Source organism: Helicoverpa zea, chromosome 2 (assembly GCF_022581195.2).
Source record: "Helicoverpa zea isolate HzStark_Cry1AcR chromosome 2, ilHelZeax1.1, whole genome shotgun sequence".
NCBI lineage: Eukaryota > Metazoa > Arthropoda > Insecta > Lepidoptera > Noctuidae > Helicoverpa > Helicoverpa zea.
In genome coordinates this window covers 5,410,202-5,437,766 of record NC_061453.1, presented here as the reverse complement: position 1 = coordinate 5,437,766, position 27,565 = coordinate 5,410,202, and the positions used below count along the sequence as shown (strand labels likewise).

The window sequence follows — 27,565 nt, the reverse complement described above, 5'->3', positions numbered from 1 at the left end:
ATAGTATAGGTCAATACGGACAAATTTCACCATGGGATACACTGGACAAAAGTTAACCCGTTTCAAGATAATCGAATTTCAAGATCTTTTCTTAACAAGTTGTCTAGGTACACGTATACATTTTTATTACTAGTTAAAAGTCTCGTTTTTGCGGATTTGTGTGTGTTTTGTGCCTTTTGAATAGCTAGATAAATGTAGATGTTTTTTAATATTTTTGAGAAAATAGCTACTAAAAAAGTAATTGCTGTTCGCTATAATTTCCTCTGTGATTTGTACAGTTTTATGGGTTGTTATTATGAAGTGTTTACAAAAACGAGACTTTTGACTAATAATAAAAAATTATACGTGTACCTAGACGACTGATCTTGAAATTCGATTATCTTGAAACGGGTTAACTTTTGCCCAGTGCATGCCATGGTCAAATTTGTCCGTATTGACCTATACTATCACCTCATGAAAGGATGCGGTCTACTTACAAGTAACCCTGTATATAGGTGTTAATTGTCTATAAAGTGTGTACTGCATAGCTAATCAGAAAAATTAAATTCCTAAACAAGTTACCTCGTACGTTCACTGCTATATCTGGCATAACAGTGGCCGCACGTGGCTGTATGTCGGTGATATTTTTAGTAACGTAAATAATCTTGAGGTCTTAATTTATTTTTTAAAATTTATTGAGAAGAAATCTTTTCAAACTATATTTTGCGGAAGTGAGCTTAGCTTCGAACAAGCTGTCGCAGAGTGATGTAACAAGTCCTTTGTCATAGTGGAAGAAAATTAAAAAGTTATTTTGACAAATCGTACGTCATTCGTTCAAAATGGCGGTGGAGGTGCAATGCGGTGTTTCCGCGGAAACGAAAAATATGGAATTATAATTTAAACACAAGCAAATTCAATAAAAAATGATAGTGAGTGTGGTTTGGTAGTACTCTACTTGTATAATAAATTGTCTTCATCCTTATAAATTGTCCGAAGTTGTTTTGTTCGTGTTCATAACGTGATGTTGCGGCGAGTAAACTTTTACTCAATATGTTTCGCATTCGGTCTCAGTGTTCTTCTTATTCTTGCTGGAAGTCGATATGCAGATAACACATATTATCGTCCGTCCATCGAAAGCCGGAGAAATATTAGGAATTTTTTAAAAGTTGAAGATGGAGAAGAACCCTATACGCAGCATATACCCACAATGCAGTACGATGGCTCCCCGGACATCAAGAAGCTGCTGGAGAAAACACGATCAAAAATCAAATATCAGCTCTCTAAGTATAACTTTACTGAATCTGGTGTTCATACTTTAGAAGATTTAGTGATAGAATCTGGGGGACGGCCACTGCAAAGTTTAATTATATCAACATGGAGATCAGGAACTACATTTCTTGGAGAGATTTTAAATGCGATTCCAGGTACATATTACCATTATGAACCATTACTTAAGTATGGAATTATACAAATAAGGGGGCCACCAGAGTCTGAGCAAGCTTTGAGTACAATAAGAGCAATGCTGAAATGTAATTATGATGGCTTAGAGGATTACTTTAAGTATGGTAGCAGGCACTCGAATCAGTTTAGCCATAACACCAGACTATGGGACCATTGTAAATATAAGAAAGAATTGTGTTATGATGCTGAATTTACATCGCGGTTATGTAAGCTGTTTCCTTTCCATACCATGAAGGTTGTAAGATTAAGATTGCGGCTTATACAGGAAATTCTGGATGACAAAGAGTAAGTTTATTTTTTATTTTTACCCTCACACCATTAGCTGAACAGTACTAATAATGAATTCTAAATAAGAGCATCTCGGAATATGAAAATATTCCACACTGTTCCCACCAACATGCATTCCCAGCGCTGTGAGTATGGCTTGCAGGAGTCCTTTATCTGGCAATGGTTGTAAAAATTCTATTCATATTTATTTTTAAAATGTTCTTTACAATAAAATAAAATTCTGACAGATAATGTTGATTAATCAAAAATTAATATGAATAAAGTTTTTAAGTGATTTGTATACATTTTAGGCTTAACGTGAAAGTTATACTGTTAATCCGTGATCCTCGCGGTGTGATGCAGTCCAGGCAGCACCGTAACTTCTGTCAGCCAGCTCCGGACTGCTGGGAGCCGTCACTAGTCTGTGCTGATATGATCAGCGACTATGTGGCTGCAGGACGAATACAGCAGCAGTATCCTGACAGCCTTCTGTAAGTCATTCAATTTATTATAATAAAAACAGGCAGAAAATCAGTACTTTGGTTTATTTAAATGTATTAGTAACAAATTGCATGATTATTTTCTGAATAGTTGAAGTCTTGATATCCATACCAAAAAAAGTCCTGGTGGCCTAGTGGGTAAAGAACCAACCTCTCGAGTGCAACTTTTCTAAGTTTGGATGTACTTTCTAAGTATATCTTACACCAATGGCTGATAAAAAGGTGAAGAAAAACATCTTGAGGAAACCTGGACTATTAAGTCTGAAATCACAAACCCGCATTGAGCAAGCGTGGTGATTAATGCCCAATCCTTCTCCTTGAGAGGAGGCCTGCGCCCAGCAGTGAGACGATAAAATGGCTGTAACAGTAACACCCAAACTATAATTTTTTAATAAAAAATATTAAGCAAATTCGTCTTTTAAATAGTCAGTGTTAGTAGGATTTTCAGCTTGAGACACAACTATTTATTTTAGGTGATATTCAAATCATTATTTCTGGTAATTTTCACAAGTTTGTACAATAATATTGTACAATAAATTTTATATTGTGAAATTAAAGTGTGTTTTCCAGATGAGTTTAACAATATCTTTATTGAAAAATGTAATTTAGTACTATGTAATTTGTACCTACAACAGCAATTAAATTTTTAGGTATTTAATTTTGAATTTCTTTGGATTGGTAATAATTTTCTTAGACAAGAAGTTAAGTAAGATATTCCTAAAAAGCTATTTTTTATGCCTGTTATTTGTTTTTGTGCAACTTAAACTCATATCATTAAAAAAAAGAACATTTTAACCCTGCCGTTAAAGTGTGGAGCAAATAAATTATCCTGAACACAAATTCCAATCATTTCTATATTTAGTAATTCCAGAAACCGACTGGCTTGAAGATATGTTTTCGCATGGTTAGGTATTCTAAATTAAACAATGTTACAATAACAAAAACACTGGCGAAATCCGGTTTGGTTTGAACACAATGACGTAAAAAAGTTTTTTATTTAAAGCTTTTCAGTGATACGAATAGTTGTCACTATCCATACAAGTGAGAAGTTCTCATCAATACAAAGAATATAAGTCCAAATACGAGGTATTTTACATATTCAGTTGTCGAGTTCCCTCGACTTACTTTCTCTGGTCTCCATCATCAGGTCAGCTCCAAACCTTCACTGTTGCAAAGGTCTTGTCAATACAAATAATTTAAGCCCAAACACGAGGTAGTTTACATATTCAGTTGTCGAGTTCCCTCGACCCTCTCTGGTCTCCATCATCAGGTCAGCTCCAAATCTTCACAGTTGAATAGTGCTTTTAGGCGTACACCTGAGTGTCAAGTTTTTACCCTATGTATGCCTACAACTTTCGAAGGTTGCCCTCGATTTCTCAGGGTTTCCATCATCAGATCCTGACCTGATGACTATGGGACCACCTCGGGAGTATATCCTATCAAACAAAAAAAGAATCATCAAAATCGATTAATAACTGGCGGAGTAATCGCGTAACAAACATACAAAAAAAAAAAAAAAAAAAAAAAAAATACGGTCGAATTGAGAACCTCCTTTTTTGAAGTCGGTTAAAAACAGGGTGGCGTTTGGCAAAATGCCAAGGGCTTGGGACCACAGAGGGCCTCAAGAGGTACATACTACCTACCACTAGATACTATACAGTTTTTATAACCCTGCTTATGTTGGCTCAGCAACACTGGGTATAAAGAATATCCGACGCATGTACTTAGAACGCTTTGACATGCAATCTTTATTTGAGACTGTTGCATTATATTGCATAACTTCAGCTAGAAAATAAAAGTTTGCTTTATTTAAATCAGGGTACGGCCAATCGACTCCTGACGAACTTTTACAATGTGATGTAACATTAGATTTGATATCCGCGTTGTTTATTGCGAATTTACGACAATGATAAAATAAGAAATAAACTTTAGCATTAATTTAAGAGTATCGGTTTCATAATGAATGCCAATGACCAAGATGTAATTAGGTATATGTATTAAAGGCAAAACAGTAGATTTATCTTGAAAATTCAGAGTTGGTTACCGTCGAACTAACTTATACGCTTTAAGAAATTTTATTTCACTCCAAAAGAATATAGAACAGTTATTCACTTCCGAGATTAAAAACATGTAAATTAAGTTTGGGATAACAACAGTGCAAGAATATTTCAAATAGGTAGGTTCTGTAGTTTCGGTCTAACCTTTAATGTACAATCAAATTTTAAAAAATCCTTATGTATTTTGTCAACTTACAGTTCTATCGATAAATAAATATACAAATACGCTATGACATCTTATCAAAACTCTTTAAGGTTATTTAATAATTTTGATGCATGAAATCGGATACCATTGTTATTATGATAAGCAAAAATATTACGAAACCCAATAGTAGGAACCTTGGACGGAATTGACAGAAGAGTTTTCACTATATTATTTATGTTTCGATTTCAGGGTTCTGCGTTACGAAGAACTAGCACTGAAGCCTAATATTACTACTCATCGAATTTTAAAGTTCCTACGGCTTAGTGCCACGCAATCGATCGACGAGTTCCTTCAGTCGCATACCAATGTGGAGGTGGCCGGCGTTAGTTCCACCTTCCGAGTGTCCCGAGATGTGCCTTTCAGGTGGAAGAATGCACTGGACTTCACTTATGTGGATGAGATACAGGTTTGTCAACCACATCATTTTACCTTACTTAAGCCCTTAGCTTTAAGACCGAATAAATATTATAATATTACAATACTACCTACAGGAAAAATTGTTGTTGATGAGACCATAAATATCTAAATGAGCATACCTTAGCTGACTCTCATTTCAGCTCAAATTCTGCTGATTTGCCTCCATATTATTGTTTCTGGCATTGAAATTCACTATTAAATAGTAGTTGGCTTTGAAAGCTGTGTAACTTGAAGAATAATAAATAACCACGAATGTACATTGACGCAAAAATTGCAGTACCATTGACACTCAATAGACAAAAATTATACCTATTTAAGACTCATTACTGTATCCTTTTACTAGAAGTTGTATGTCAACATATTTAAATGGGCCTTGACAAGTTCATTACCTATGATTACAGTCGTGTCGTCCACTCATTACATGTGTACCCTTAGTTATTAAATAGCAATGTCGAAAAACAGAAACTAAAAAAAAATGTTAAATATAAATTACTTTTTACAGCAAAATAATGTCTCCCCGTGAAAATGTTAACGTTAAGCAAGTTCATGAAGCCAGGGACGTCTATTGCTGGAAAATATTAGCTAGTCCAAAATTCAACTTTTAAATGTTAAAAACTTACTCATTGCCTTTACATTAGTATGAATAAACTTCAGGTATCTTCTTTTAACTAAATTTCTTTTAACACTCCTAATATTTCAGAAAGTAAGTAGTTCTGAATGTAGATAAGTAGATCTTCGTACTCGTAATGTCTAAAATCTGTCAATGTATTTCATTGTGGGTATAAATGTAGATATTTTAGTAAGTTTTTAATTGATTTTAAGGCCTTCGAAAACTTAATTCTTCAACTTCTTTGGAACGAAAGTTAGTTCTATGTTTACTCCTAATTATATATGTTGTTAATAATAAGGATCATTGGAAATCATATCTTGCAGTGCTTATACTTATTACTTTTTTCTTTAAAGATAATTTAAAATAGTAATTTACGGTCTAACATTAAATGATAGAAAAGGGAATTAGAAAAACAAACAACGTTTATGTAAATGATCCTTATTTGTATACTAAATGCGATCTTATATTTAATATGATCCTATCGGGGTTTTTATATAGAAATGCGTAATTAGTATTTAGTTATGTGTCACCTATATAATAACAATGCTTTTTTGCATAATATTGTAAAAAATTATAATAATTTTGAGCAGTAATGGGTCAATGTGTAATTTAAATAAGGGCGATATCAAGCTGGTGCTTCGTCCTATAAGCTTATTACAAGTTTGAAACCGCTCAGGTCACTACCAAGTAGGTTTCGTTTTTGAAAAGGTCAAATATACACATTACAACTTTTTGCTGCACGAATGATAGGCCTTCTACATAATCATCGACAATCAGGCTGATGACCATGATTTTTTTTCTTCTTCTAAACCTTGTGCGCAGGTCGTGTCTTTGTTTATGATTCTATGTATGATTAAGTTATTTTCAGCCAGTAGTTGCGTATTATATTCTGGAAAATTATCATTGTATTTTTTTACAATAGTTTGGATAGATTTATTTTAAGCCCAATATTACTAGACTTCTAATTCATATAACGTCCTACACTATCCCTATACTCAAAAAGTCTCTCAACTTGAGTTTCATTCGATTTTCAACTGCAAATGAATACTACTCGTGATATGCCGGGCCGAGGCGGTTTCATATAAAACGTATAAAGGAATTTTTGACGATATTGTTAGGAAAAAGACCTAAAAGTTCAAGTTCAAATGAATGAGCGCTTAGTTTTCGTACTCAGATTCTTTAATATTCGTGCATGTTGTGTGTTTAGAAACGTAAACGTGTTTAATATTCTAGTACACGCACTGGCAGCGTACAACGACGGTTACACGACAACAGCATATTATTATAAAGTAACATTAATTTATTCGTATTATATTGTTAAATATTACAGATGGCGTGCAAAGAAGCTATGCTGTTGTGGGGTTACAAGTTGGCGAACAACGAGACCCATATGAAAAGCAAAGATTTTAACCCCTTGGACGATTATACAATCTCACAGTGAACATAATACTATATCCACTATAAAAATCGGAACATTTCACATCGACTTTTTACATAATATACACGTGAGGAGTAAATATATTCATATTTTGTAAGTATTATATATATAACATTAACTCATAATCTATATTGTTATACTAAAAAGGGTTTTTTTGGTTGTTTGTACCCTGGCCACCTTATTAGCAGCGTTTTACCCGAAATAAAACGCTTATTAAATACTTACCTTATTTGAAGCTTACTGGTTTGAGATAGGCACCTACGTGTTTTCCGCTTTTATCTCCGTCCTTTTCTACCCCATATCTTGCATCTCTCTCGCACACCGACCAGTTCCACTCCCCACCAGGCAGGAGGCGACGAGTGTTCTCGGCGGCCACAGTTCGTCATTGAGTCGAAAACACTAGGCAGAAATTAAAATGTAAGCTTCAAATAAGGTAAGTATTTAATAAGCGTTTTATTTCAGGTAAAACGCTGCTATTAAATTCTTGACCGTTATTTGAAGCTTACTAGTTTGAGACGTGTTTGTTATCGCCTGGTGGAAGTGGACGCCAATGTGAGCAAAAGCACAATAAAATTGTGTATGTAGATAGGTACTTAGATACACGAGTAATCACATATAAGTATGTGTATTGCGTCCTGGAATATAGGTATATTAGTAATAAAAGTAAACTGGTACTGGTACTCAGCTACATCCTGTTAGACTGGAAGTCGACCCCAACATAGTTGGGAAAGGGGCTCGGAGGATGAGTAATAAAAATTAAAAGAGAGATACAAGAACAAAAGCAAAATTGATTTCATTTTCTAATAGTACCTAATTAACAAAAACATTGCGATACTTCTTAATAACAATAGTAACAAAAATATAGACATTAATCAGCTGGATTAATTAAATAATCGAGATAAATTGCTACTTGTATTAGTGGGTATCATTTCCCTTCTGTAAAAACGGGCAAATGTATTGCCTGATCGCCAATTACCCTTGGGTAATATATCGTCTAAAAGTAGATTGTCAACCCAGATTTTGATGCTACCGCCGAGCGGAAGCTTCCTGGGGTTGTAGTTATTCCTGCCTCTTTTAACAATGTCTTAATCCATCCCGCAATCATCGTTCGGGTGGCTGCCTTTGGTTGGCCCCTAACGGATATAAATAAAGGATTATGGGCAATTTTGTATGAACCCTGGCCTGATAACCAATAATCCGGGGACACGGGTGAAACTGTGGGAAAACAACCAGTATGCCCCTCTTAAATATATAATACTAATAATAATATGCCCCGCAGGGCATCTGAGGCGGATGACGGGGAGTAGCGACCCCGCGGGGCTATATATCCGAGTGCTCCAGGGAGAGTATACTGTCCCCCATCTCCGGCCTGCCGGAGTGAAGCATGACGGGGGATAGGTCTCCCGCCTCTTGGTTTGCCTTCATCGGCCGGTCAGAGTGGAGTCGCTAGAGCAGGGTTAGCAGCCCGCTCGGAGGGTAGGTGCCTCGTGGTAAGTGGCGAGTGGGCCGGTGATGCTGGACCCACAGGGAGCGCGTGATCTGCGTTTAAAGTCCGCCGAGGTATCCTCACCCTTCAGCCGCTCATGTACCTGTTGCCCTCTTGATGCTATTCAGTGACTGATTCCCGGGGGCCCAGTAAGTGAGCTGGCGAGTCTCCACCTGCCATTGTTATCGGCAGGTGCCATAGTTCCCATAGTTATCCCAGTCCCAGTCCATTAGCATCCCATCCCAATAGCCCTAGTAGTTTTATTCCATATTTAGCAATAGTTTAGCACAGAACCGGGGATTGTCCTTGAGTACGTTTCTATAGTGTATACGTGTAATCGTCGGTTTTGTGTCGCCATTTCATTAAAGTTGTCTCAAAAGGGCTTCAGCGTGTTGGCTTCGGCCCCAAGTTCGCCTTCCAAAAATCCGGGACTCTGTAGTCCCGTGGTCGGGTAAAGACATACAAGATAATAATATTATAAAGAGGAAAACTTTGTTTGTTTGGTTGTAATGGATAAACTCAAAAACTACTGGACCGATTTTAAATATTCTTTCACCGTTAGAAAGCTATATTATCTGCGAGTAACATAGGCTATATTTTATCCCGGTGCGGGCAGTAGCTCCCACGGGACGCGGGTGAAACCGCAGGAAAACGGCTAGTACTATATATATTTGATAGTCAAAGTCAAAGTTCAAATGCTCGTGCACTATAATATGTCCTGCGCAGCTGGCTGATCTCCTTAAATGAGAACAGCCGCCGTGGCCGAAGTCGGCCGTGGACGCCATTATTTGATAGTCAAACTAAAATGTCTGTATTTTTTCTTTTCAGAAAATGTTCCATAACTTTTGCTCCATAAAAAAAGAGTTGGCTGTTTCTTAATATTTAGAGTGGCGTTGCTATTGCAAGAATTAAGGTATTTATTTGGAGCCTAGTATTGGCTTTTCTCATCGTTTTAATGTAAACAAATTGTATTATTGACAACGTAACTAATAGTTTTAAATAATTTATGAACAATGTCAAGGGGAAATAATCGTGGTAGCTAAATTACATTGTGAATACGTCATTTTATGTTATTGTTATATTATGTATTAGTCTTATGTAATATGGTGTCGAAGATAACTTGTCAAATGATAGGTTTTTCTATACCATTTCAAAAGTTCCTTTAGCAGGAAGTTGTGTATATGACGACTTTCAATGTTCGTACACGTTAATAATCTTTCTGTAAAGTAATAAAGCTAAAAAATATCTAGCTTGCTTATACTGCAAATGAAGTTTAAAAAACCAAGCTTTCTGAGAGCAAGGCCTCATTGGAACATTAGACAACACTATCATTTGACATTATCGTGAATGGCACCTAGTATTTAGTATTATTATACAAAATTCAACATCGAATTATTAATCTCATGTTATTCATTAATTTAGGCCCATGCTAGTTGATTTTCTTACTATTAATTTATATTTAAGACTGATCATGTTTCTATCGCTCCTATACTTCCATACATTTTACACGACTAAAGTTTGCGCTTTTGTACGTTATATTCCAATGGGAATAGTACTTGGTAGTTATAATTAGTGAACTCTGGTTGTGTATAGCACTGCGGGTATGTCATTATATCAAAATGTAAAAGATGGACCATAACGATGTTGGCGTACAAATTGTTCGAACATTATCACTCCTATTTATGGACAGGCGAGTGTTCTAGCAATTTGACTCCTCATTCATTTATTGCATTTAATTATTAAGCTTAGGCAACTTCGCACTCACGGAATTGACCGATTGTTAATGCTTCCATTGTAGACACGAATAGTTTAGAGATGCGTTATTTTGATTAGGAATTAAACGTAAGTGTGAGTCATACGATGCGATACTATCTAGCCTTACTCTGAAGCAGTTCAATATTACCACAGTCTGCATAATATTTAGATAACGCAGACGGATTTGTTGCGTACGATAAGTTATTGAACGAAGAGAATGACACGTAAAACTAATAGGTAATTTTTACCTGTATCAAAATGAGTGATTGAAACTACACGTTTTTTATCACTGTGGACCAGTCGCATCACCTAAATTATAATACTAAGTCTAAATTAAAGTACTAAGAGCAATAATTGTAAGATGATGCAACTGACCCCAAGCAGTATGTACACTGTGGTAATTCAGCAATATTTATACGATAATCTGTCAAAGTTTTAAGCTTATCAGTCTGAATAGAAAATAACATTGAAAGTAGTATCGTCCAATACCACGCTAAGACATGACATGACCTCGTTAAGTAATCAATTAAATAGCAATCTTGAGCAATTATTGAAAATCTGCTGATTAATTAGAATTAAGTCGATTAGCTCTCATATATTAGACACTAAATAATAAAAATAAATAAATAATTTAGTGAGACGATCTCAAGTCAGAGGCTGTCAAGCTGAAGCCTGTTGTGATACGAATATGAGAAAAAATGATGCTAGACTGCTCTATTCAATACACCATCCCAAACACCAATTTTTAAGTACATAGTAATATTAAGCATATCGCGTGTGAACGCCAGATAGAAGTTCTATTTACTCACATGTCCTGTGTTAACAATATGGAGTCAATAAGTGAATGTAATCTCCGTCCAAGAGACAAAATACGATCCACGATTTGTAACGGCCAACTAAACTATCGATATCGGCAAGCCGTCAAGTTCCTCAAACGATACGTAACGATGAATAACTTGAAACAATAACGTAAACTTACATTATTAGGTGCGGATATGTTCATACACGTTTATATATTTAGCACAAATAGTCTACTGTCCAAAATATTTACCCAATAGGCATGGCGGATAATATTATGATAGTCAGAGATTTTCTAATTCGTAAATATTTATATTTAAAACAGGCGGGATAACTAACTTACTAAGGGCTGATTCTTTAAAATCTGATTACCTTTATTTTGCAGGATAAACATTAAAGTTTTAAAAATGATGATAAAAAATAGGGCAGACTATCAATCAAGTCTTTTTTACAGGTAAAGATATTATTTAAATCTAAATCAGCCCTTGATACGTCACTGCTTATACACAATTTTTTACCCATCTGAATCTAAAAGGTGTTTATTTTAATAATTGTCTGCATCTAATGATACACATACATACATCTGATTAAAATATCATGAAGAATTAAGGGTGACAATAACGAAAGAAAAATGATATTTATTTACCCGAATCTCTGAACAAAATTACGAGTCATTTTATGATGGAAACGGAATTCATTAAGGTCTAGTCATTTGCTTTTAGATAGCATATTGGGGACTAACTTATGCTTGCATACAACTAAGTACATGAATGCAAAATTAAATATTATGCTCAGTTGTCATATCGACATACATGTGATGCCTACAATCGTATACGTCATAGCGTTACTTGTGCCCCATGTAGTTGGATCCTAGACGAGTAAATGTATACTTTGTGCGGTACTTATTGTACCAGGTATCGTAGATACTACATATTTCTAGAATGTTTATGTATGCAAACAGTAAATAGACGACGCACAAACTATGTACAAGTAATAATCATTATTACCGCGGACCACTTACATGGGACATCTAGTATTTCTGTAGGTATAAGTACGCTAATTATAACTCGAACAAATGGAACTAATAATGTAGTGAGAAGTCATTAAGTGCACTTGATTATAAAGTAGTAACAATTAGGATTAAACATTTGATTAGATCAACAACTTAAGTTTTAATGTAATCAGTTTTTCCCGTATCAATACTTTAGTCACTTTAAAATAATTACTACTTGTATCTATACTTGCAGTTTTACGTAAAACTATATTACATTAAATTAATGTAACATTACTTTTATATTCTCATCAAAGCTATAAGCTTCCAAAAAATACTTTACATGCCTACTAAGTACTGGAAGTTATGTAATTTAATACATAATTTCATCATTATGTACCTAATATAATTTTGATCTTGTCTCTCTAAAATAGTTAGTTATGTATACTGTGACTGGTGCGCCCGAGTGAGACACGCCGACGCGTCACACTCTGGCACGCCAGCTCTAAGGAATGAAGCTTACAAATACTTAATGTCAATAAAATGCCATCAATTACTAAATAAGATAACATGCTTCCTGATAGATTGGACAATATAAAAATATTCAGTTATGCCTTAACGAAATACTGGTAGTGATATAGGTAAGATTTATTATTGAATTGCATGTTAGTTATATTATACATAATAATGGTTTATAAAATAAAACTTCTGGTGGCTGGCTGGACCCAGTGTAGATTTTTTATCATATCATTAGCATATCATAAGGTATACACTTATTATAAAATGTTTATTCATGACAAGTTTGCTTACAAACATGATATTGTTAATGCTCTCTTTACTTGAACTGTGTGATATTTCGGTTGTACCTACTTAGTTTGTTTGGGTGTCAAATCAATCGTTTGTGTAGGTTATGTATTTTGTACGAGTGCCCAGGTTTAGATGCGTGCGTTGATAGGGTAGGTACTAGGTGTCGAATTATAAATCAATTAATTGTTTTTTGTAAGGATGCTAGCGATTTTATATCAGTGCATTATATCCGGAATTCCACTTGTATTCAGAATTCCAAAATATGTATAACTACTTTGAGTTATATCGTGCAATACAACTTTATGCAAGCAATAATAATAAACTGCATTAATTGGCCCTTACTTAAGAGTGGAAGTGTAGACTTTAAGGGTAGCCTTATTAGAATAAGAGTTACGATTGAATGACTAAGAATGTTGAAGTTTTAATCTATAGATTGTAATAGCACAGCCGGCGTTATAATTGCAAACATTGTATTATCTTTTTTATTTGAAGTTAATAAAGTTACAACAAATATTTTAGTTTCATTTCTTCTGTATTACATGATATCTAGACACACGGCAGTGTGTCCGCCAAGTTCGAGCAAAAAAAGCGACACACCGGCCGTGGGTTATATTACACGAACCATTTCGGGCCAAATTCAACCCCCCTGTAACTCAAAATCTATTTTATTTACGCATATCAAATTTCTAGTATCTGTTGAGACCCCCTCACTTATCTAAAATACAAAATTTCATTAATATACCTATTGTAGGTCTTGAGATATTGACGTCAGAAAATCGCTATTTTTACTATACACTCACTGACTGATTCACTTATTCACTGACTCACTCATTAAAAACCTAGACCACTTCCAATGGTCGTATTGACTTGAAATTTGGCATGGAGGTAGGTCTTTATGTCAAGGTAAAGGGAAAAATCTGAAAATGGCCAAGTGTGAGTCGGTTTCAAAATAATGAAGGTGTTTTATACCCGGTGTAAATTTATACCCCTAAGGAACTAAAACGAACTAAATTTATCTATATTTATATAATATATCTTCGAATGGTACAAAGGTTTGTATTTAGTCAAAGTAAAGTAAAAATCTGAAAACGGCCAAGTGTGAATCACTTTCGAAAATAACGAATGTGTAACTTTGGTCCACGAACATAATATATGATAACATGTCATGTCAGTCAGTTGGTAAATCTAGTCCATTTAGTTAATGTAGTTCATTTCTTTGTAAGAAACATAGTGCATATTAAAAAATCTAAAAAATAGTATAAATGAGACATTTCTTTAACTAACTTCATCATAAGAAAAAAATAAAATAAACAACCTTACAAAAATAAATGAAATCCCACCCAAAACAAAAATGTGAAAGACTGCCAAGTTCGATAATATGGGAATGCTTCGCCTATAAAAGAAGTGAGATCTGAATAAGTACCAAGTTCCATACACATACCTCAGTTAAAAATAAGTAGTTACTTTTTAATGATGATTACTTGGCAAGTTTTAATAGAAAATTAAATACTTGATTCATTGCGTTTAGTAGGTTTATAACAAGGTGTATGAAAACTTGCCAAGTAACATCATTAAAAAGTAACTATTTTTAACTGAGGTATGTGTATGGAACTTGGTACTTATTCAGATCTCACTTCTTTTATAGGCGAAGCATTCCCATATTATCGAACTTGGCAGTCTTTCACATTTTTGTTTTGGGTGGGATAATAAACTACTGCACATATTTAAATAAATCTTTCACCTTCACTGTTGTGAAGCTAACACTATTCCCGAGTAACATAGGCTAAGTATATGTATCTTGTTGAGGAGGTCAGATTGGCAGTCGCTCCATGTAAAAATAATGGTAACTACTCAACTGCATCTGGTTAGCCTGTAAGCAGACCCCAACAAAGTTGAGAAAAGACGAGGCAGATATATTTGCTCAGGTAGGTAGGTAACTATACTGCATGTAAATTCTTGTGAAAATCTTAACTGGACGGGTCGCCTCGTACGTACCACCTAGAGGCATTCAGTTTTTTTTTTAAACTTGGCTAGTCGCTATATGCGCATTGCCACCGACAAAAACGGGGAAACTTGGTAGGAATGAAATAAAATTTAGGTAACGGAATTTGGATAGGTATTGGATAGGATTATACGAAAACTAGGATATTTAATACATTAAATACGTATATTATTCAGAGAGATAAATGCTACTAAATACATATATATATTGGGATCATTAGTTGCTAGCAAAACAGGGATAGAGGTAGGAAAAGGAATCTTATAGGATAAAAGACTTGATATAAAAGGTTCGTGATCGAGAAGAGGACAGGAAAAAAACATGTGGTTTAAATCGCCAATCTCACCACATTCGCAAAGGGCACTATCAACGATCTGCAGTCGGGCGAGGTGAAGCTTGGAACAATTATGACCTATTCTCATACGAATTAGGCAACTGGTAGCAGCTTTATTAAAATTTAATTTAGTGAACCACGGTTTTTTGGAATGCATGATTGGATACGAGCGTAGGTAATAGTTACCTTTATTGATACTGCTATTTGCCCATGACTTACTCCAGTCATCCCAAAGAAAATTCTTTGGTAGACTAGCCAAGACATGAGCAAAATTTATATATGGAAATAAATCACCACATTCTACCGCTTCGCTAGCCAGATGATCAGCTTTCACATTTCCTGTGATGTTGCAATGACCCGGAAACCACACGAAGGAAACTTGAAAACCTATCAATTTAAAACATTGATATAACAGGCTTCTAATGATTAAAATAATCGGAAATACTGGTTTAGATTTAAAAGGATATTTTTTAATTGCTTGCAATGCACTTAATGCATCAGTAAATATTACTGTCCTACCCAATTTCATTTAGCGGATGTACTCTAAGGCCTTGAGGAGACCAAAGCATTCTCCAGTAAACACTGAAGACTCAGGAGGAAGCTTAACTTTTTGAACTATATTATATTGGGAGTGAAAAACGCCAACTCCGACATTACCAGAAAGAGTGTTTAGATGCGTCCGTATAAATATGATGTCAATTCTCCCAGTGTATACTCTTTGAAAAGTTGAATAAATCTTTTATAAAATTATCATTTTTATTAATGCCTAAATTTAAAATAACATCCGGAGTAAACACTAATGATTCGTAAGAATTGCAAAAAAGAGGAAATGTTATTGACTTATAAGTTGGAGCTTGCAAAGCAAGGAACTTTTTATAGCTAACAACAAGACAGGGATGTGATTTGTGAGACCAATAGTGAGAAGAGTTGGTTTCCTCTAAAAGAGACTCAAGTTTTGCGCGTAAAGGGTGATTGGAAAATTGTAAGGCACGGAACAAAAACTTGTCAGAAAGATACTGGCGTCGAAGGGATAGAGGAGGATCAACCGTTTCGACCTGTAAGGCATTAATTGGGCTTGACTTCATAGCTCCGGTTACAATTCGTAAAGCCTTTGACTGAATAGCGTCCAATCTTTTAAAAGCAGCTAAATTACCAGGTTCTAGTAAGAATATACCATAGTCTAATAGACTTCTAACTATTGCATTATAAATTAATTTTAGTGAGAATGGATGGGCCCCCCACCAAACTCCAGACAAACATCTTAATATATTTATTCTTTGTTCACACCTCGCTGCTATATTCACAGTGTGGAAGTCCAGAAAGTTTGCTATCTAATATCAGAACTAAAAACTTAACTGATGATTTAACAGGAATAGGAACATTATCATAATATACATACACAGGAGGAGGAAGACGCATCCTAGAAAAAAGTACAACAGTACTTTTTGCGGTAGATAGCTCAAGACCATTGTTATCCATCCATTTCTTTAAAAGAGTGAGACCCGATGACAACGAATCACAGGCCGTTGTGACAGAGTTATTTGGGCAATACAACAGAAGATCATCAGCATATTGGAGTACTTTCACTTCATTATTTAGAGAAGATTCAAGATCGTAAGTATAAATGTCATAAAGTAGAGGACTAAGAACTGAACCTTGAGGGAGACCTCTCCACACGACTCTAGATTCACAAGAGTCCTCGTGAGTAAGTTTTATATACCTTTCAGATAATATATTTAAAATGAAATTTAAAAAGCATTATAGGCACATTTAACTGCAGAAGTTTATATTTTAACATAGAAATTACCACGTTATCGTAAGCCGAAGTGATATCCAGAAAAGCTGAAACTATGGAGTGATTGGAAGAAAATGCTAATCGAATGTCAGTGATAAAGATACTTAGACTATCTAGGGTACTTTTACCACGTCTAAAACTAAATTGACTTTCGCTTAATATTTTCTTACTTTCTATAAACCATTCTAATCTATTTTTAGCTAAGTGTTCCGAGACCTTGTAAATTACAGATGACAAAGCTATTGGTCGATAAGATGAGCAGTCAGAAGGACTTTTGTTGGGTTTCAAAATTGGAAGGATATCTTGCGATTTCCAAGAAATGGGAACCTTACCAGAAATCACAATTTGATTAATTAATTTTAAGTAATATAAAAGAGATAAATCACTCATATTAGCCAGAAAAGAGTAGGGTATACCATCTGCACCCGGTGCAGAGTCTTTGATTTGGTACAAAACACCTTTTAGCTCTTCTAAAGTAAATGGATTATCGAGTACGCAGGGAGGATCTGATAATGTGTAAGGCATATGATACGCAGATATATTATCTGGGACGTATGGGGGAGCTAATTTATCTAAAAAACTATTTCTTAATTGAGGTGGAAGGCATGCAGTAACCGGTTCAGAGAAAGCTGATCTGAATCTTCTTATGTTGCGCCAAACAACAGAAGGCTTAACATTTGGTGATATGGAAAGACAAAATGATCTCCAGCCCTCAAATTTCTTTTTTTTTAATAACTTTTTGGTGTCTGAAATTACTTCACATAAAATGTCAAAATTTTCTTCGGTAGAATTTTCAATAAACTATACGTATGCCAGTTTATATCGGTTAGTTTATACTTCAACCGTGGAGGGCGACTGGAATAAGATATTTGGCTGGATGGAAATTTTAAAACTATGGGAAAATGATCACTACCATAAGTAGAAGGCATAACTTCCCAACTCAAATGCGAGGCTAGTTTATTAGTGCATAGTGACAGGTCAGGTGCACTGGCACCTTCATTTGGAGACTTGCGTCGAGTAGGCGACCCAGTGTTTAAAATACAAAGATTAATATTATCTAACATATCTAATGAAGTACTACCATAACTATTTGTTGTAGCACTACCCCATACTTCATGTTGAGAATTAAAATCCCCTAAAACTATAAATGGTTTGGGAAGAAGAGATAACATACATATTTACAAGTTCGTTAAAGATTGAAGAAGAAGGACGAGGAATATATACAGAAACAAAACATACTATCTACAACAGCTGCAATTATGGAGAATGAATTATTATGAGATGGGAGTGAGAAAAGTGAAAATGAATGATGATGCCTGATGAGTAAGGCTACACCGCCATACCCATCAGAACGGTCTTCCCTAAGACAGGCGTACCCAGGGATCTTAAACAAAGACCCTGGTTTAAGCCATGTCTCTTGTAGGGCAATAACTATAGGTTTTAAATTATTGACAAGATGTATTATATCAGATTTTTTATTAATTGCGCTTCGACAATTCCATTGTATTGCCTTGGCTTTGTGTTCCATTATGAATATTCTTTTCAGAAACTGCATTAGTTACAGTGGCAGCGATGGTCGGTGAGAGGTCTTGAGTCTGGGTTAAAGATTTAATTAGTGCTATGATTAACTCATTTACTGAAGCTGATCATCTCTGGGGATGAGAGCACAACCATCTATTGGTTGAGGCAGACCCCTAGTGAGTTCTTGATGGAATTGCTGATCATAACCTTTTGAAAACTGAGGGGGGGAACGTGGCTTAATAAATACAGTTTTTTTTATAAGATGTTTAATTTTTTGTCGGAGAATAATCCTGAGGAACAGAAGCATTTATATTGCTTGAAACTGTGGGAGAAGAAAGCAAAGCATCAGCATAAGACATTTTGGAAATTGTAGGATGAAGGTTTGAGGCTTCAGCATATGATATGCAGGATTTGGCCATAGACTCCTTTATGTTTTTCTGCCTCTCATACTCTAAACATTTCTTACTAGTGGCCTCATGGAAACCTTTGCAGAGACAACAATGCAGACTGTCCTCAGAGATGTTGCACCCATCCCCAGAGTGACCTTGACCACATTTGTAACATCTAGGAGTAGATCTACACTGACTCTTAAGATGCCCATATCTACAACAATTATAGCGCTGGATTGTAGGGTAAATGTAAAGATCGACAGCTAATGAAGTGTAGCACATATACACCCGCTTTGGTAAAACTTGACCATCAAAAGTTAATATTACTGTTTCAGTATTTTTAAACTCAGGTTTGCCATCTACAACAGACTTGCGTTTAATCCTCCTCAATTTTAAAATCTTTCCACAACCAATTGGGACTGAAATATTTTCGAGGACATCATCATCAGACCACTCCATGGGAACGCCTCTAACGACGGCCATGCGGGTCACCGAGAAAGTTGGAATGAAAGCTTTGAAATGTTCTTTTTCTAATAAGCTATTGGTAATAAAAGAGTTGGCGTCTAGGTATGTAGTAAAGGATACAACTAGACGATTGCGACCAATTTTTTTTAAACTACCGTTAACTATGCCTTTTAAAAGAATTCCTCCTTAAAAACCTGCCAAATGAAATTGGGTTTAAATAGGTATTATCGTTAGAAGCAGTTTGCTCTCTCTGTATATGTACAAGAAATGGTGCCGCATCGGAAGAATTGTATACCAATCTGGCTACCGAAACCGGTTTCTGTGGAGATTCATTTGGGATATCAATATGCGAACTAACAATAAGAATAGACGCACTATCAGTCTCCATGTCCACCACGCCACAACTGCAGTCCGACTGAGTTTTCGCGCCATTTTTGCGCCTTCTCTTATTACACTGTTTGCAAAGGCTACGTGTGGAAACCCTTTTTCTCTTTGTATTAGTAGTACTGACGGCGGAGCCATCAGTGTCTACTCCGGTGTCGTTATTCGACACTGTTACATAATGCCCAACTTCGGGCGGCAATGTTCCTCCGGTATCATCCGGAGGTTCCATGTTAGAATAAAACTAAATAAAAAAACTTACCAAATAGAATTAACACTAACACTATAACTAAACTACAAAATATTAGGATAGAATATATACAAAAACTTAATTTAATCCAATATAAAAATTAATTTTCAACTTGAGCAAAAGAAAACATGTCCGCCAAAGTTCAGGTTTCCCGCGCTTTCCAGGCATTCAGTCGAAATCGAATCGAAAAGAATGGAAAAGCCTTCTATCTATGACAGCCTCGTATCATTGGGATCTTGTTTTGTAGTATTTACCTATTATTATTTTAACTAGAAGTATCGTTACAAACAAAACACTCTGGAATTTTTATAGGTACTTACATGCAATTTTGCAATCTTTACTGTTGTGGATAAAATTTTAATTATTTTTATAGCCGCACTTACTAACTGCCTATGAATTTAATTATGTTCACAAATGAATCTATTGGCAACCGTGTAGCTGGATTTAACACCTATAGCTGGGTACTCACTTAGCAGTGTAGCACGTAACGTATCAGATACGGTATCAAGTGAGTACGTAGGCACGAGCCCGCTGCGAGCCGCTCGCGCGTGGAGCGCTGGACGCTCGCAGTGACCCGCCGAGTGGTGGTTTCACTGCGAACACAAAGGCGGCTCGCAGTGTGCTCGTGAGGACCGTGGATGAGCCGTAGCCACAAAGTCAAAGTCAAAGTATTTATTATTTGTAAAACATAGGTAAAAATAAAATGTAGATCTTAAAATTAAATAAAATAGTGCGCTATGGTGAGACGTACAAATATAGTTTGGACTACGTACTACGTAAAATAAGATTTTTTTTTTACAATTAAATCTAGAATTAAATATCTAAATTAATCATTTAAGAACTCATCGACCGTGTAGAAACATTTCTCAATTAGAATTTTTTTGCAATGTTTTCTTAAATTTATGGAGAGGTAGTATTTTAACCTCATCTGGAATTTTATTGTAGATTCTCGGGGCGACACCAAAGAAACTTTTCTGCATGAGAGATGTTTTACACCTCGTGTGACACAGCTGATGTATATATTTAGCTCGCATAGGAGTTTTTCTAACATCCGACAGTTTACTGAATAAGTGCTGGTTAGTTTTAACAAACAATGCAGTTTTAAGAATATACAGGGTGGCCCATCCATAGGCGTTTAAAAGAAAAATTTAGAAGCTCTAGGCTATGGGGTATCCGAATCACCCCCATGTATGTTCAGCGATTTTTTGTACTTTAGGAGCTAGAATTATTTTTAATTTTTTAAATGTTAAGGGCTTAAAAAAATTATAAGGAGTGCCAAAGGTTTCTAATCATTTTTAAAAACTGGTAAGGACCTGTAACAATAAATATCATTCATAAAAATCAGACCTTAATAGTGGTTTTTTTCCTGAAACTGGCCTTGAGGCCAATTAATGCATTTTTTAATAATTATGGATTTTATTGTGTTACCATTATTTTTAGTAATACTTCCCCATTATTTTTGGCTACTGAACTCCAACAGTAATTTTGAACTTTAGATAAAATTTTATGTAAGTTCTAGAATGTTTAGCCAAACTGCTTTTTTCAGGTGTTAGCTACTGTCATGATGATTAATAACATTTAAAAAACACTGCTAAGTGAGTACCCAGCTTTATGTGCCTACCTGAAAGGTGCCCCAACAACTATTACCTAACTCATTTAATATATAATCTTTGAAGGCTTAGAAACATCCGAGCTACCTAGGTAAGTTTGTCCTCTCATTAATCAGAGCGTCACAATAGTTTAAAAATGGTCTTTAGGATAGGCAATTGAAATGCTAAGATATTTGATTCATTATATTATGTATGATAGATCGTTTTTACCCAGAAGCATATAAATCACTACGTTAGATAGTGTCAGTAGGAAACCATGCTTCAATCCGTCCAGGGTATGCGTCAGTCTTCCAGTCATATAGACTTCTTACCGTTTCAGATGTTCCATGAATTATGGTAAATATCCGCACACTTATTGCAAGGTTGGCTCGACTTGGGCGGCGAATTTATTTGCTTTTCTGCGTTATTGTATTTATAATCATTGCTACCAATTACAATAAAAAAATGTTCTTAAATGAGCACATCAAAGAGAAATCCTCAAAACCTAAGCTTACAACCGTGTATAAAGTCCCATCGTGCGTGTACAAAGTCCCATCACACTATATAAAAGAGCATGTGTCGACTGCACGAGCAAAATTGAATTATCAGCTTTCTTTCTATAATTTTTCACTGAATTTGGACAATTTGGTTATGGAATCCGGGGGACGGCCGCTACGTAGTTTAATTTTATCAACATGGAAGTCAGGAACCACATTTCTAGGAGAGATTTTGAATGCAATTCCAGGATCATACTATTTTTATGAACCCCTACTTATGTACGGGGTTAAACAAATAAGGGAACGAGAGCAACCAGAGGCTGATATAGCTTTGCACACAATAACATCTTTGTTAAAGTGTAATTATGAAACATTAAAAAAATACCTGGAGTTTGCAAGAGAGCGCGTGGACCAGTTAAGGCGCAATACGAGAATATGGCATCATTGCAAATTTATGAAACATCTATGTTGTGATTTTGAGTTTATGTCACAGATATGTATGCTGTTCCCCTTCCAAGTTATGAAGCTCGTTCGGCTAAGATTAAAACTGATTCCGAAAATATTGGATGATAAAGAGTGAGTCGCATCGCATTGTTTCTTGTATAACGGATAGTATGAAAGGATAGGCACATGATCTTGTTAGTACAGAATCAACCGTAAAAATCGACGAACACATTTGAATTTAATGGTGTTCAGTTACCTACTTCAGGATTTAATACTCAGTGACTTTTGGATTTTTGTTGTTAAGCTACTATTGCTAATTAAGTGTTCAGCTACTTTTGAACTCCAAGTTGCCGTTGTTCAACAGTTTTGGTTTAGATGAGTTACCCTTTAGATATAACCGTAGCTATAACACTCCGTTTTTTAGGTTAAATGTAAAACTGATTTTTTTGGTTCGCGACCCTCGTGGTATGATGCACTCTAGACGTAATGTTGAGTTTTGTCCTAATACAATAGACTGCGGAGATCCGAAAATCGCTTGTCAAGACATGTTGAACGACTATGTGGCAGCAAGAGATCTGCTTCAAAAATATCCTGGAAGACTTATGTAAGTGATTATAAGACCCTTAAAAATGATTAAAGAATTTTGGCATGTGTGGGTTTTAACACGGAGAAAAAATGCGGGAGTTCGGTGGACGAAGAATGTCATATTCTGTGTGATATGTGAGAGTTGAGGTAGAAAAGTGTGAATGGATGAAAAGAACAGCGTGCCATTATGAGTGGGATAAGGGCAGAGGGTTAATGATGACCTTCGTCACTGATTCACTTTCAATAATAGACTAATGATGAGGGAAAAAAATTAGGTAGGTATATTAACACTTTTATAAATCACAGGGTTATACGGTTCGAAGAATTAGCAATGGAGCCTTATGATGTTTCAGCGCGAATTTTAAAGTTCCTGGGGCATTCTGTAACAGGACCAGTTTATGAGTATCTGAATAAGCACACGAACGCAACTAAACCATTTTCAAACACTTATAGAGTTTCTAGTCGAGTGCCTTTTAAATGGAAAAATAGAATGGATTTTGTAGCTGTTAGTGAAATACAGGTAAACTGGCGACATCATTTTAAAAACGTATATCGTAATGAGTGCTGGATAAGTAAGGAGTGATGAGGAATTCTGCCGAACTTGTTTTTATTTGGCTTATGTTTAACTGACCACCAGATATAGTAACAAATAGCGGACAAAAATAGTAAATGATCACCAAAATGAAACTCGCATTTTAATGTAAAATTATAACCAAAGTTTTAACACTTTGCTATCCTATTTAAGTAAAATTACTCCAAGTAAATCATAAGTAAGCCAAAAATAGTAAATGATCACCAAAATTAAACCAACATTTGAAAGTAAAATTATAACCAAAGTTTCAACACTTTGCTTGCTATCCTATTTAAGTAAAAGTACTCCAAGTAAATCATAAGTATGCCAAAAATAGTAAATGATCACCAAAATTAAATTCTGCTATCCTATTTTAGCAAAATGAGTCCAAATAAATCATTTTTATCCCAAACTTGATATACATATATGTTAGCAGGCATGCAGCATGGAAGCAAACATGTAGCAAGCATGGCTTCTGTCATGGCTCCGGCGCTGCGGGGCTCCGGCGGTCCCATGCGAGCTTATCGTCGCAAATGGTTTTCACGCTCACCACCGCAGCTTCGGCTTGCTGGCCGGCACGGCCAGCCTCAGCCGCGGCGGCGAGCGTTAAAACTACCTGCGCCTCAGCTCGCAGGCTGCCTTGCCCCTCCGCGCCTACGCGGTTTTGAATTGCACTCTAGGGGTAGGGCAAACAAGACTACCTACGTGGAGTCTATACTCCGTGACTTTTTAGTCGTCTTACAACGGCAGCCTACTTTATGTATCCAATGACTAGTAAACGTTCATATAAAAAAAAATATTTATGAGATTTGAATAATTTAAAAATAAAAATTAATTCATTATTATGATGCATGACGTAGATTATAAGAACACTCTGTTGTGAGCGCTGCTCGAATCTTGTATCAATGGAGCGCGGCGCGTTGGGAAGGTACCTACTTTCTACCGTTTGATACGTAAACATTTTTTTTTTCTTTATTTTTCTTTGCACCTATTATCTTAATTAAGTAAGGCTATAAAATTAATAATCGTGTCTAGTGGTATTTTATATCGGATAGATTGAGTGGACCACCTTTGTAAGACGACTAAAAAGTCACGGTGTATACACATAACTTAATATGGCATCATAATACTTTATTCAATAATAAGCCTACATTTTATGGCAATCACAGTGATTTATTTAGGAAAAATAATACATTATTTTGGTCGTCCAGATTTGGTGATCATTTACTAAAGGACGATGGGCGTTTTGGTACCCTGTCCAACAGTGTTGATTCTAGTACCATTGCGTAGGTCTTGGCAAGCCAAAAAATGTTTACTATGACGACTAGTCCCAATTCCTTGTCCATTTCGCGTGACATCGACTAATAGAATGTATAATGTTCATAAATCATCAACGTAGATGTAGTTCTTAAATCCAACTGTATTGAATAAAAACTGGTAAAGTAACAAAAAAACAAGAATTTGGCCTTCTTAGAATGTTTGCCTGCCCACTGCTTTAAAAAAAGTCTGTGCGCAAACCTTAGCAGTTCACGCAGAATATAGCTTATGTATTTGATGAAAGTCTTTCAGTATTTACAATCAATTAATGTTTAATGATTATCGTGTTTTAATAACAGGTTTTTTTTTATTTCATATAATGTGTAGGTACATGGAAGCCAGTATGTTTAAAGATAGTATGTAACTAAAATGATTAGTTGTGTTTTCTGAAATGTTTTGAACTTTTGTCAAATCAGATGACGATTGTGTTTCCGTAGTATGACTCCATAGACTATTACAACCTTTAGATTATAATAGAGTGTATCTCAAACAATTTAAGATGTCTATTAACTGAGTTTAAAATTATTATACTGACGACATATGCCTCTTAATGAATTTGCATATTTGGATGACATACTTGTTTCTATGTCGATTTAATTTTTATCGTTACTCGGATCGGACAGCTAATTGAGGCAAGCCCCATAGTTTTTATTATTGTTCACGTAAATACCTTTCTAATGATATATCATACGTTACTGTTGGAGCGGGTACCAAATCCCATACAAAGTGCCCATTGTCCTTTGGTGGTCGAATACAAATTAAAGTGGAGTCGTGACTAAAATAGCTGGTACTATTATATTTTTAGACTTTATTTTTCTGGTGTTAAGTAGATATTTTTGGTTACAAAACTAAGGGTATCAAAGCATTTTATGGTGGTCAAAATATGTATTCCCTTTTTATTTTCTGGTATCCTCTCTCGACAGTCTAGTTCGAAAGTTTTTTTTTATAAATTAACAACGGGTTTAATAGATAGCCGTTTTCCTGCCGCAGATAAAGTAGCTTTCTAATAGTGAAAGAATTTTCGAAATCGCTCCAGTGATTATTCAGTGTATCCATTACAAACAAACAAAAATTCATTTTTTCCCCTTTATAAGTAATTTGAGTATAGACTAACGCACAATTCATTGGAACTCATTTTCTACTGGCTACTGTTTATGATGTACTCTGAAACTGTATAGTATCTATCCACTTTTCAGGAAGTGTGCAAATTGGCGATGAAGAAATGGGGTTACAAGATGGCGTTTAATGAGACCCATATGAGAAGCGAAGATTTTAACCCTTTGGACGATTATACAATATAAATGTGGAAATCACTTTATTTAACACGAAATATTCTTGACAATCCTTGCATTCCGGTTTCGCGGCTGACCTGATCCATCTGGTTATCTATCATGACTAAATACTGAAACATCACCAAGTGGGGCGAATGGATGACAATTAAATCGCAATAGCAGTTTTAATGTTAGCGAGAATTCTGCTACGCACTTTTTTTTAACGACATCAAAAATCATCAAATGACCCCTCCCGCTGTGGGTTAGCAGCGGTGAGGGAGTGTCAGATTCTTACAGACTAAAAACCGTCGTGTTCCGTCGTAGGCCTTTTATGTACCAGGGCCGCGGTAACTCTTTCGAAGAATCCCGCAACCTAATTGGTATGCCATTGGTGTGCCATTTGGTCTATACGGTAGTTTGCGTTCAAACAAATTAAACCAATGTTGAAAAATATACGATAAGTATAGGTATTGTCGGTGATTTTAGGTTTCAACCGCGTAAAAGGCCAAAACAAATTTTAATAAACTTCTGCTTCCCCTCTTTCAATTAGATTAAGACCAACAAGTTATCACAAGAAAGTATATTGAAGAAACGCTTACATCGAAGAAACCACCAAATTATAAATCAACTATGTATCTTAAATTAAAAAATAACGTTGACAACATTTCATGGACTTCATTCTATCAAGTCCTTACTATGGTACCTACGAAATAGCTTGTCTGAATTTGGCCGATTTTGGTTGCGCAGTTACCCAGACAATGTTCTTCAGACTCGTCAACATCTTAGGTAGCTTCTATAAGTACTTATTACACAGGATTATTTTTATCCATCATGGAAAAAAAGAAAATAAAAAATTTAAACCATTCGCGATATCTCACGCTCACGCTCACGAACTTAGGTATTGTAGGTTGGTACGAATATTTCAACTAGATATGGTGCCAAAAACCAACAACAAAAACATTCATTTTGTAATTGTATGATTAATTTTGTAAAAATACCTATGTATTCTATCGCATTATTGAAATAAATTGCGCACTTGTTAAAAGTAATCCTGTATATTATAGGACTCTAGCTAGAGCATCCCGTGTCAGTGTGTCTAAGATTTTCATATGTCTACCAGTGCATTTTTGATGCTTCACATCGCATCCCTTATAATGACCAAAGCACTTAATATCCCAATTATCAAAATTAGTTTTTATTCAGTTTGTCGGTTTTGAATACATCCAAATTACTTAGGTAGAATAGGTTACCATCCTCAATTGCAGGCAAGCTTTGGTCAAAATCCGCATTAGAAAATGATTTAATATGATAATTAATCACTGGAGAAACATCAGGCTCTCGAAAAATCACTCCTGAAATGATACAGAGAGAATTAGGAATCTAATT

General features: G+C 35.4%; 2 protein-coding genes across 2 annotated transcripts; both read left to right on the top strand.

Annotated features, from left to right (window-relative positions):
* The first annotated feature begins 598 nt into the window (after positions 1-598).
* LOC124637746 (carbohydrate sulfotransferase 4-like) lies at positions 599-13,282 on the top strand. Its single transcript, XM_047174388.1, has 5 exons — positions 599-1,725; positions 2,019-2,198; positions 4,659-4,875; positions 6,827-7,027; positions 9,249-13,282. Exons 1-4 carry the CDS (start codon positions 1,001-1,003, stop codon positions 6,935-6,937), a joined length of 1,233 nt encoding a protein of 410 aa, XP_047030344.1. The 5' UTR covers positions 599-1,000; the 3' UTR covers positions 6,938-7,027; positions 9,249-13,282.
* Positions 13,283-21,848: 8,566 nt separating this feature from the next.
* Positions 21,849-26,211, top strand: LOC124644453 (carbohydrate sulfotransferase 4-like). The gene is made up of 4 exons (XM_047183811.1): positions 21,849-22,567; positions 22,860-23,039; positions 23,327-23,540; positions 26,105-26,211. The coding sequence occupies exons 1-4, from the start codon at positions 21,849-21,851 to the stop codon at positions 26,207-26,209; spliced, it is 1,218 nt and encodes a 405-aa protein (XP_047039767.1). The 3' UTR covers positions 26,210-26,211.
* The last annotated feature ends 1,354 nt before the right edge of the window (positions 26,212-27,565 follow it).

Coding starts and splice junctions, on each gene's coding strand:
- LOC124637746 (XM_047174388.1), top strand. CDS start 1,001: ATGTTGCGGCGAGTAAACTTTTACTCAATATGTTTCGCATTCGGTCTC. Junction 1,726..2,018: donor GAAATTCTGGATGACAAAGA/GTAAGTTTATTT, acceptor TATACATTTTAG/GCTTAACGTGAAAGTTATAC. Junction 4,876..6,826: donor CTTATGTGGATGAGATACAG/GTTTGTCAACCA, acceptor TAAATATTACAG/ATGGCGTGCAAAGAAGCTAT.
- LOC124644453 (XM_047183811.1), top strand. CDS start 21,849: ATGGTAAATATCCGCACACTTATTGCAAGGTTGGCTCGACTTGGGCGG. Junction 22,568..22,859: donor AAAATATTGGATGATAAAGA/GTGAGTCGCATC, acceptor TCCGTTTTTTAG/GTTAAATGTAAAACTGATTT. Junction 23,040..23,326: donor AAATATCCTGGAAGACTTAT/GTAAGTGATTAT, acceptor TATAAATCACAG/GGTTATACGGTTCGAAGAAT.